General features: G+C 43.3%; 1 protein-coding gene across 1 annotated transcript in view; it reads right to left on the minus strand.

Moving 5' to 3' along the window:
* LOC146856307 (ultra-long-chain fatty acid omega-hydroxylase-like) overlaps positions 1 to 12,157 on the minus strand; it is a 149,030-nt gene that overhangs the window by 73,152 nt on the left and 63,721 nt on the right. Inside the window, exon 6 of the mRNA XM_085651234.1 lies at positions 791 to 1,013. Coding sequence (XP_085507360.1) covers positions 791 to 1,013 — 223 coding nt within the window. The remainder of the gene's footprint in view (positions 1 to 790; positions 1,014 to 12,157) is intronic.

Genomic DNA, 12,157 nt, shown 5'->3' on the forward strand with positions numbered 1-12,157 from the left:
TCTTCCATAATGTCGCTGAAGCTATCGGCCTCATGACCTGCCCTCGTGCTTGTCCTATATGTGGATATTTAGCAAGCACCATATATAATAGTAGGTGTGGAGTAGGAATTTGCTGATCTTCTTGAGTCCTTTACCCCACTCCTTTTAGTATTAATATTGTGGTCTCTGTTTTTCTTCCATATCCTGATTGTTAGTATTCTGAATGCTGAATTGTTTCTTGAGTGTCTGTTCTATATGATCTTTGACTTCCTCTGTGACTTTGTTCAGGCCTACTCATTGGATTCATCTTCCCCTCTGACCCCATGGATGATCTTGGGCAATTCTGTTAACAGTATTCTGTTTTGTGACTCCCCTATCACCCATCCCTGACACACTCTGGTTAAAATGGGACCATTAAGATCTGCAGTAGTAGCCACACTCTCCATGGCAATGAAATATATGGTAAATACTTATTTTGGGGGTTGTATTTGAGGTTTTGCAATAGTAGTGTTTCAACCATTCTTAAAACCCATTTTCATTTTTAAAAATCAGGGTCCCTGAGCCCACCTGGAAAAGGCTGGCACACACAAGGAACCCTCTTTTTGTGGCTTGAGGGCTATTTAACATCCTTCATGAATCGGGTGAAATAAAGTAAGAGTTGTAATTGTTACTAGTTTGTATACAGTCGAGCTGGTCACACATACATAAAGTTCTTGACAACCAAGCCATTCATCAGATCAGCCAATGACCCTTCTGCGACCCATTTGTACCACATTATAACCATGAGAAAGGATGTCACCTAGATCCATACCAGGCCCAAGTGTCCAAGCAGCCAGTTCCGGCGGGGAGGCTCTGGGAAGCACTGTAGGCGCTTGATGCAGTCTTTGCGCCAAACGATGAAGGTGTAGACCTGCATGAGAGCCCGGAAAAAGAGGAGCAGTAGAAGGAGGAACAGAGCTGAGATGAAGCAGGTCCGGAAGGAAGTCCATCCCAGGCGTAAAGCACCCTGGAGCCACTCCACCACCGGTTGCATCCTAGAAGAAGCATGCCAGGCGAATGAGGGGTGGTATCATTTATCAGTATTATCACCAAGAAATCCTCCCCTTGCTCACACCATCTGATGGTGCTTCGTCCTCGCACCACCGGCTTTCAAAATAGACAAATGTTATTTTTAATAAATCAAGCATTGGCAAAGCCAATATGTCTTGCCTTTGATACCGGGTGCAGACTTCTTGGCTTTCTCAATGTTTTTTCCCCAGGTGGCCACCGGGCATGCACATGCTTTATTGGTCTTATAATGCTTTATGAACAATTCTTACTAGAAGGCCCACTATGCATTTGGACGCATGCGCGGCTTCACCTTATAATGGTTTTTCATAAATCATGGGAAAATACATCGTAAGATGGCTGTTGTGTATGTGCATGCATGCTAAGTGAAAATTTTGTAACGATTTTTCTAATGCGTTATAAACAAAATTACAAGATTGCCATCGTTCATGTCAAATCATATTGTCGGCATTGTGTAAGGGCCACTGTGCATGTGCGTGGAGACTCAGTGGCCATTTTGAAATTATTTCTTTTCCTTCCACATGGCCAAAAAACGTTATTGTCTTTGCCAGTGCTTGCAATGATATTCAACATGCATTGGCAAAGCCAAAAGAACAAGTAACAGAGTGCATCGGAACAGGTGAGGAGTCCACCTTTTGCACTGTGGGGCAGATAAGGCACAGAGACAACGAGGGGGAACAGGAGAACAGGGGAGAGGTTACCTCAGGGCACTACTTAAAGGCCTGCCTGTCTCAGCACAAAAGCCAATTTAGGATAACAATGACAAAACCATGTAAACTTCCACCAAATGCAAGGGCTTTAAGAACACGTCACAGTCCAGCGACTGAAAGGGGCTGACCAAATGTCCACTCTGTCTGTCCTGTATATCTATGTAGTAGTGCATTGGTAACATGAGGCCTTCAACAAACAGCTGTAGTCTGTACACAGCGAGAAATGGGGGCACACTGGCAATTCTCGTGAGCGTGAACAGGTCAGTAAGAGTTTGTGTCCCTGACTATCCATCATGGCATCATTATTATTATCTATTATTATTTGAGATTTATAGCGCCCATGGCTGCCCGAAGGCTTCCCAGCGCTAAGAGAAACATTGTTAGTTGAAGTCGCAACAGACATTAAAGGTATTTGTCAAACAGACATGTTTTGATTGCTTTGCGAAACTGCAATTCTTTGTCCAATGTCCCAAAATCTCGTGGTAGGGAATTCCAACGTTTGGGGGCTAGTTGGGATAAAGATCTACCTCCCCACCTCTCCCTCCTGGCCCTTGTGGTTTTTAAGAGTCCCTCAGTGATTGATCTTAAGTACCTGTTTGGGGTGTAAGGAGATACTAGACTCTTGATTTTCCTAGGGCCCCTGTTATGCAGAGCTCTGTGCATTATGACCAGAACCTTAAATTTGACTCTGACCTCTACTGGGAGAAATCATCTCCTTGCCACATTCTGTTGTTCCTTAAGGTCTTACTGAAATTTTCTTAAAATTAGAATCTCTTGCTGTCACCTTGATTTCTGAGAATGCTCTCAGCATACTCAAACTGCTTTAAGAAGGGCAGTTTTTAAACAATTATGGTATCCAGGCCGAAGCTCTGTGAGTGAGCTTTTCTAGTGAGCTGTCTGTGTGGTCTGGCATTGGTCGGGGCACCTATGTGGCAAGAATGACCTTTTTGTTGCATGTCATCTAATCATGCAAATCATTAGCAAAGCCAGCACATGGTAGAAATACAGACAAAGAATTAAAAAATAGATCCCATACGATCAAAAGTGAGTCAAAGTGACAAAAATGGAGCAAAGGGTAAAATGTGGGGCAGTGCTATCTTATATGGTGATATTTCACAACAAGGCCCTGCTTATTCTGTTCATAGAGTCCATATGTATGTTTAAGTGCCTAGAGGTGGTATATTGACTAGTGTACACACACTTTCATACTCTGATTGTAAAAAAACAATGTCACATGCACAGTAGAAGCTGCTAAAATCGCTAGACAACCCTTAACAAGGATTCCTAGCTCCCACTTGCGTCCCCTCTGGCACATGGCCAACGTGTGAAGCTGCTGGTGCCCACACTGATGTTGCCCACTTTCTGTCTTCTCCAACATGGCTGCCTCCCATCGACCTGCGGTAGGTACTGCCCTTAAGATTATTGAACAAAAACAAACTGAAGCTCAGCGCCTGTATAACAATAGAACATAAACAAGACAGCTTACCTCGTCATCACGCCTCTGCTTTAAATCACGTCTGACTGCCAAATATGATCCAGGGCTTTTTATGCGTGTGGTCAAGGGCTAATTTCATGTGCGCTTAAGTGTTTAAATCACGCGGTTGGGATTGACTAGCACATATAGAGTGTCTGAAGCTATTTTCTTTGAGTGCCTCTCCAACAAATTTCTAAACACCCTCTTTGCATCTCGCCCTTCAAAGCTTACAACATTCTGGCTTCCTTCCTGCTTTTTTCCCTTCTGTGACACACACTTGTTTTTTTTTTTTTTGTCTTGGCCTGTGCATGTCTTAACTCTTTCCACCCAATGCGTTGCCTTTTCATCGAGACGATGCTGTCCTCCACCCCACCCTTTATCCTTTGTCTTGTTAACTTCAGACCAGCGCTCGTACCTGCTACCTAAACCCAGCCTCCTTTTGAAACACTCCCCAACGACCTCTCTCTCTCTCTCTCTCTCCTTTTGAAACACTCCCCAACGACCTCTCTCTCTCTCTCTCTCTCTCTCACTCTCTCTCTCTCTCCTTTTGAAACACTCCCCAACGACCTCTCTCTCTCTCTCTCTCTCTCTCTCTCTCTCTCTCTCTCTCATTTGCTTTCAGAACCTGCCTCGGACAATTTTATTGTAGGTCACGTGTCCTACCTCGGCACCAAATCGTGGATATGATCATATACATTTTAAAGCTTGGGCAAAGTGGGCAATTGCCCAGGTCTCCACCAAGCAGCCCCACCCCCGAAAGTGAACTTTCTCTCTATGTGTCGCTTCTACTTCTGTATTTGAACCCATCTGTTTTTCTCTGCCTACCTCTAACTCAGTTTCTCTTTACATTTCTTAAGGATTTCTTGGCACCCAGTCAAGACATATTTCAGCTGTTTTTTCAGCGACCACAGTTTCGGAAAGTTTATTTGGAACCATACAGCCTTGAATTCACACAAAATGGATAATAAAAGTACAAGTTGGATCGCGCAGGGATCCCAAAAGTATGTCTTCTTTATGACCCAAAATTCCTTAAAATGCCACGGGGGAGGATACAAGACTTTGACCGTTCCAGCTCCAAGCAGGAGTCATGTTGTGTAAATTTGCTGCGGCGTGGCTGGAGACTGCCGGGCACTGCAAAGAGTTAACTGTGTGCAAGTGTGCTGCGGTGGGCGTTCAACTCTCTGGTGTCCGCAGATGTGACTCTGGGTTCATGGGATTAACTAAGTGAAGTTTTCAGCACAGATGTGTCAGGGTAGAAGCACCGCAGCGGCAGCGATCTTTCCCTTCCCCAAACCCACCTCTCTTTCGTCTACGTCCCTGGTCCTTCCCCTCACCCTCCTTTGCTCTTTTCTTTCCTCTTCCCTTTGTGCCTCTTCTCTTTCTCTCTTCTCTCATTTTTTGTCATCGCACTCCTTTCACCCACCGCACTCCTTTAGATACTCACGTTCTCACTTCCTCCTTCTTCGCTTCTATAACTCTTTCCCCTCTCCTGTCCAACCTCTCTCCTTCCCTTCCCCCACTAATACAACAGTTTAGAAGTTAGATTGTTAATGATAAGAAAAAAACTCGACTCCCTTCCACACATAAACAGTCACTACTAGACTAAATTCACGCTCTCGCAGTTCACAGTCTCTTAATTTGAAATTAAGAGCCTTTGCACTATAAAAGCCGTCACTATAAAAGTCTCTAGATATAGAAATAAACAAGGCGAGGACTGGCAGCATCTCAAGCTGTGGACGAGCCTTCAACTCGCTTACCTGAGGCTTGCAGCAACCAGGAAGGGGAACTGGTGGCGACGAGCCTGCTCTGGCTTCTTAAGAAGTGTGTGGTCACGTGACTGCACTGAGGCAACACTTCATGGCTACAGGGAAGCCGTGGTTGCTTCACTTTGGGGTGTCCTTAGGGTACAGCCCCCCAATGTTGCAACCAAGCGTTATAAGCTTTAGCGGGTGTTCATTGGTTTAGGAAGGCTTGAAGATGAGGCTGCGGATAGCGCTTGAAATTTGGCCAACTGTAGAAATGCATGAGAAACGCTCTTCTCCAAGGGTGCTTTAGGCGCTATAATCTATCTACTTAGGGGGTGCCTTGTCATGTAGAGGCCAGGCGTAGGAGGTACTGCGTAAATGAGATACATTTCTCTATCGCTTTATAATTTGCCACTATCAGATACCCATTCTACTGGCCTAAAATGCTTATGGGGGTGACCATATAGTATTTATTAGACATATATGATTCCTGGACACTATGACAATATTGGCACGCTTAAGACCAACGCGTAGCTCTACAAGAACCTTCATCTGCAACATTGCTAAAATAAAGCTGTGTCTTGAACCTTGACCTTTCACTGTACATTCTATCAGAAGATCCCTGCATCTGTGGTGTACAGAAATATTACTGCTGGTTGATAGGGCCACCTCCATACTGAGGTGGACTCCAGGATCACTGCACCGTTCGGCCTTCTAGATGTCTCCCTTTAGGTACGATCTTCAGTGCTGGACATCCGTCAAGCCTACAGACACCATCATGGTCTTGTGGATAATTGTGGAACATGCTAAGAACTGTGCCTCGTTTAGTCAAATCACTATCGGTGGGTCCACCCAAAAAGGGGATGTCTTGAACTCTTCATTGAGGAAGTGCAGTCGCCTTCTGAAAGAAAGTTTACTAGAAGGTAAAACCAGGGATATTGACCTCCTGTAGCCCAACGCCCAGGACATATTGTTTGGGGTCAAAGGCAACAAGTTTTCATGTGCATTTTGTTTTTGAGACAAGCAGGCCCAACCACTACAGCACAAACCCTTTGGCTGCCAGTTTACAGTAACACATTATAGATAAGGAAAGGGCATTGTCTGCATTTAAGGTAATATTTGTACCCATGTGTTAATGCTGTTCAGACTTATATTTATGGTTCATTAATGCAAAGTCTTTATTATTAGAGTGAGCACTCTAAGTACATTTTGTTAGCTCGGACTGTACTACTAAATGTATCCAGTATAAAAATGTGTGCACACAATTTAATGGTTTAGCAATATGAGGCTATGTATAATGCTCCCAGAATGCTCTCTAATAAGATGCAAATATTTGCAGAATCTTAAAAGCAAGATAGATGATTCTTTGCTTTAAAAATAAAATATTCACAGTAAAATCCCAGTAGGAAAACAAAACATTTAGCTAAAGTACTGTAAAAGTTTAGGTACCATTTCTTTGCAGCAGAATTTAGTAAAATGTGTTGCTGTATGCTAGTATTCCCAAAAATAATTATATCGAAAATAAGTGTAACCAGTTGCAATAAGATTATGGTAAACATAAAAATAAACAAGCTTTGGCAAATCAATAGGTCTCAAATTGGTGGTCAGCTTTCGGGTTTTGTCAGTGCGTGACTTGTTTTGGCATGGTTTTTGTTAAGCCTTATTGGTGTGGGAGCTGCTGGGCTCTCACCATTATGCCAAACATTGGCAAAAGCAAAAATTGTTTTCGGTCTCAAAAAGCACACATTGCCACAGTAGTTTCTAGCACTAAACAAAACTACTTTGTGTGCCAATATGCTCCTTGTGAAAGAGCAGAAGGCTGTTACTCACAGTGAAGCCAGCCGATAAACCGAGAGACAGAATTTTATCAAACACAAAAGGTTATGGTTAACGTCAGACCTAATTAGGGGCCCAATTATTAAAGAAAGTCTCAAAAGTGTACCCATGGTATATGTCCTTGCGTTAAGTGCAGATATACAGCTTTCATGAATTCACAAGAATTTACAGAAGTAGGACAAGAAATAGTACTCCTAGAAAATATTTGTGGACTGCATTTTAGCATGAGCAAATATACATGGGCAGATTTGATCATGCAAAAGTTCAAATGGCAAGTGCGCTTTCCTCCAACCACTTTTTTTCCAACCCTGGAAGACTTTTTAAGTCTGCCATTGTCCGGAGTAAATTTCCAACCTTTCTCAGTATGGGAAAAGATTAGAGAAGACTTGGTGAAAACCCTTAAAACACACAAGTTAGTAGGTTTGCACGAACCCAAAGTGGCATTCCAGCATTGGAACTATTGCTTACCTCTACCTTCAGCCCCAGTATGTAGATCTGCAGAAACACGGCAACATAAGGGAATTGCTAGTATTCAAACCTACTATGATATGAGCCCTGGCATAATTAGTGAGTCTATATCAGAGCTCTTATATAATGAGATTGCTGCCATAATTTGTTGCCGCATTAAATGGCACCAAAGGGACAAGTGGATTTTGTTACAGGACAAGTAGTTTATGAAGCAACTTACCCATGGACAAGTAGATATTGTATTAAATTCCACACCCCTGTTAAAGTAGAAGGTGCTTAGCACTATTATCAAAAGATGGGCAGGGGAGTGGGGTGGAAAAGAGGTTCCTACCCACTGCTCTCTCTGCAGGTGACAGGCCCAGTGATGGCTACGTGGCCTGAGCTCGGCTTGGCGAGACCATGGGTGGTGAAAGTGCTTCCAGAGACGTTGGTGCAAGGATATCACCTTGCACTGTGGATAGATGTAGCCAAGCGTGCCTCATCAGGACTTTTAGAGACACTAGAGTAGCTAAGCACTTACAATGGGACCAACACAGCACCTACCTACAATCAGAGAGATGTAAAAACAATCCAGCCCCGAATGCAGATGATGCACTAAACTAACAATAATCCAGAAGAGAAATAAACTTAGAGAACACAAGATTAGTCCCAAAACCTAGAAAGTGTTAGGGAGGCAGCAAACAGACTACACCGAGCTTCTGGTGCACAGACAGACTCTTGGTGTGCTCTTTATCTGTAGTGTGCTCCAGTGGAGCACTTTGCATGTTGGTGTGTAAACATGGCACACACAGATGGTGTAGAATTCAGAGTAGCTGGCGTTAGTGATAGATGGAGTTATAAATATGAGGGGTTGCAGTCAGAAAATGAGGTAGTCCAATGCCTCAAGGACTTAGTGAATGACCAATGGAGTGACTGTGCTGACCAGTAACCCTTCAAGCACCTAGCAGTCAAACAAAGGATAGTAGAAGGCCTACATCTGGCCAACACAGGAGCCCACCCTTTCTTGCTAGAAAATCCTTCAAAATGTGAGTACACTAGTCACTGGGCAGCATATACCCTCCTACACTCTGAGTAACTACCCAGGCCCGCAAACAATCATAGGGAATGTCCGGTTCCTCAAGTCAATGGGTTCTGAGTCATTTCTGTAAGGACCTACACCCAGGAAGGAGATCCTCATTGTTTTGGGGTGATTATATGAGAAAGAGCATCAATTGGGGGTTAGGCACATCCCTAACCTGACCTCAGATAATACCATACCAAGGCCTAATTTATAAGGATTACCCTCCCACAGACGTACCATGGTCACAGCAGTGTCCCTTTCAGCATAGACGAGGTGCACTTCAGAGCTAGGGGTAGCTGCCTTATCTCCTCCTGGCCGGTACCAAGATTAATGAGACTCTAAACAATTTTGGTGCGGGGGGAGGATTGGGAGTGATCTCAAATCTCTTAAACTGCCTGGGTGTAGGGGCAAAACTCCCAGGGGCTGCTGGCCTCCTTTTATTGTCAAAGCACTAAGGCCCCTCATTCTAAAGCCATATGTCCTCATCCCAGGTGTGGGCATAGCTATGCCGAGGGTGGTAGAGGCAGAAAGCCCTAGGACTTAGAAGGCCACAATTGCTAGATGCCAGCCACACCAGACTCCATCAATCCACTCTTGGAGAAGGGTGACCGAGTGTAAACTACGAGCTGGCTACATCCCCACAAAAAGCCCAGCAAATGGCAGCCACGCCAGGCTCGAGCTGGGGGACAAAGAACCAGACATCCTTGGTGTCTCGATGAGCAGCAGTCTTATGGGGCAGATGGAGGATAACAAAACTCCCACAGGGCTGTGGTGCCCAGTAGTAAAGGTAAAGCTCCCTATTTACTGATCCATAGAACTACCTTGTAAAGGTCACCATTTTACATAACGATTTACCAAATTATAGTATTTTCATTAGTCTATGAAATTTTCAAAAAGTACCTGTTGCGTAACTGTATTATAAAAAAGTATAGAATTGTCAACTAAGATAAACAACGGTAATGTCCTTGCTCTTCCCCCGCGTTTCTTCCTATTGTAACTCAGGTGTCATAAAAAACCATGGGCCTCATTTTTGAGGCCCCTTGCCCTGCGGGAACATCACTTTTTGTGACGTTCCGTGGCTTAGGAGCCTGCTCATATTTACGAGGCAGCACTAAGCAACGTTTTTGGGCTTAATGCTGCCTCGTCAATATCGTTCCCTTTAACGCAGTTTTCTGCGTTAAAGGGGCATGCAATGGGAGTTGCTGGGGGTGTTCCCAGCAACATCCATGGCTTTTTGACACTGCCGCAGAATTATGAGAAATCACCAAAAACTTACGGGAGGCACACATAGAAAGACGAAAATGCCTCTTATGATTGCTTTTGTGCAGAAAGGTTTCCCTTCCTGCACAAAAATAATCATCCCTGCAACGCAGGCACCCTTGTCCCATGGTGCAAAGGTGCCTGCATTGGCGCACAGCAGCCCAGTGTGCATCGGCGCATGGGTTTAGGACTGGAATGTGCCGTAGCTGATACATACAGCACATTTCTGCCCTTTTCTTTTGCCGTAGGGCAGCACCTCAGGAAGGCCTGCGGCGCTGCCCTATGGCAAAACCTCATAAACGAGGCCCCATGAGTTCCAGCTTGCTCACCACAGCATTGTCCCAGTCCATCCTGTTGCTGATCAAGCTAGGTAGTGGATCAGCAGTTCACTCTTGGTAACCTCTCTTGGGAAGTTTTACGTGTTCACTCTTGGTACACTGTTCCTCAAAATATAGTTTCAAAATATTTTAATGTCATACGTATAGTGGGACAGAATAAAGAGGGTAAAAATATTGGGCTGAGGTTTAGGTCCTTTATATCTTCTCTTTAAAATTTAGTTGTCTACAATTTTGTTTTTAATGATTTTGTTTTGTTACCCTCTTTTTTGTAAATTAATTGTTGGATATTTGGTTATATATTTAAAGATTTATTTTTATTTAAATGTATTTATTAACAGTAAATGAGTAGGGTAGGAAGATTTGTAAATATTTTGTTTTACACATTTATAAATATTTCTTTATTTTTTATGTGTTCATTTGATAATTAATTATGTACCTTAATTAGTAGATAATTGTAAATACTTTGGTAATTGTTTGTTGTAATGGTTAATTGGTTACTTAGATTATTGATTATGCAAATTATAGAGTTTTGTTTTATAATTAGTATATTGATTGCCATGTCATTTTTTATATTTATTATATTTTCCTAATATTTTTTACATTATTTTGTATTTTTTTTAAGAATCTTTTTATTAAACCCAAGTCAGCGATACATTGTCATGATCATACAGTGAGAATTAATTACATGTTCTAATTAACATCTTCAGTCTGACGTGCATTCCTCATTATAACTCAATTGGCAGAAATCCTAAATCCCAATCCGCCCCGTGCATAGGTGTCCTACTGCCCTCCAAACCCCCTGTAATCTTCCCACCTTTGCCATATTTTACCCCATTTCTTACGGCAGCCTCGGCTTTCATAAATCGTTCGTTCTGCCACACTGCACCAGTCCATATCTTTTTCCACTGGGAGACCTGAGGTGGTTGGGCCGCCCCCCATGTTCTGACTATATTCCTTTTCGCGACCATTGCCGCCACTTGCAGCCATAGTTTTGAGTATTTAGGCCATGTCAGTTCTCCGGTCACACATAATATATGCCAACTAGCATCTGTCGGAACCTGTTGTTCGAGCACTTCGGTAAGAATATTTGCAATTTTAGTCCAGTATCTCTGTATGACCGGGCAATCCCATAAAATGTGGAAGAATGTCCCTTTCTGAGTGCACCTTCTTTAGCACTCCTCTGTCGGGATCTGACCCATTCGGTGCAGCAGTGTACTAGTGTAATAGGATCTGTGTAGGATCAGCAACTGTATTAGTCGGAATCTAGCCATGATTGCCACCTCTCTTGGACTCTGCACAGCTTTGCCCCAGTCATCATCCTCTAATAGTCCTACATCTGACTCCCTTGCCTCTCTCACCTTGGCTAGTAAGTCTGGGGAATTGTTTACTATTTTCTTATATATAGCGGAGAGTGACTTTTCTGGTATAGGGTCCAGCAACAATCTGTCCTCTGGAGGGCTATATTCTGGAATCTGCTCCCCGTCTTTAAAGTGTCTATGTAGGGCGTGTTTCAGTTGCATGTATTTATAATGTTCCATAGATACTAAGTGATAGTCCTTCTGCAGTTCTGTGAATGTTAATACTGCCTGCCTCTTCCTATTATTTTGTATTTTTTATTATATTCCAGTATTATTTCAATTTATTTAATTTGCTTTTTCTGGTGTTGGATTTTTGCGGATTAGCTGGGAAGTGATTTAAATATGTATATTTTGTCAGTGTAAGATTTCTTCACTTCTTAGCCCTTTCGATGCGCATGACGGAGTGGATCCGTCATGCGCATCGGTCGCGCTGTGCGTATGACGGAACCGCTCCGTCACGGCCCCGCCCGCGCAACGAACCTTCAGCACGGCGCGGTAATCCTCGCCGCGCTGAAGGGGTTAATTGAAATTTGACCCCTCCAAAGTCCAACATTTCCCCTTTTGCTCCTCAGGTTAGAGTGGAAATAGTAAATCTGACTCCACAGTAGTCCAACACTTTCCATACTTTTGCTTAGGATGGAGTAGGAATAGTAAATTTGACCCCTCCAAAGTGAATTACTTCCCCCTACTCTTGTTTAGATTGAATGAGAATAGTAAATATGACCCCTTCAAAGTCCAACACTTTATCTACTGTTACTTACTTTGGAGTGGGAATAGTACATCTGAGCCCTCTAGACGTCCAAACTTTCCCTACTGTTGCTCAGGCTAGAGTAGGAATAGTACATCTGAGCGATCTAAAAT

The sequence above is a fragment of the Triturus cristatus genome, chromosome 4_1, assembly GCF_964204655.1.
Source record: "Triturus cristatus chromosome 4_1, aTriCri1.1, whole genome shotgun sequence".
In the NCBI taxonomy this organism is placed as follows: domain Eukaryota; kingdom Metazoa; phylum Chordata; class Amphibia; order Caudata; family Salamandridae; genus Triturus; species Triturus cristatus.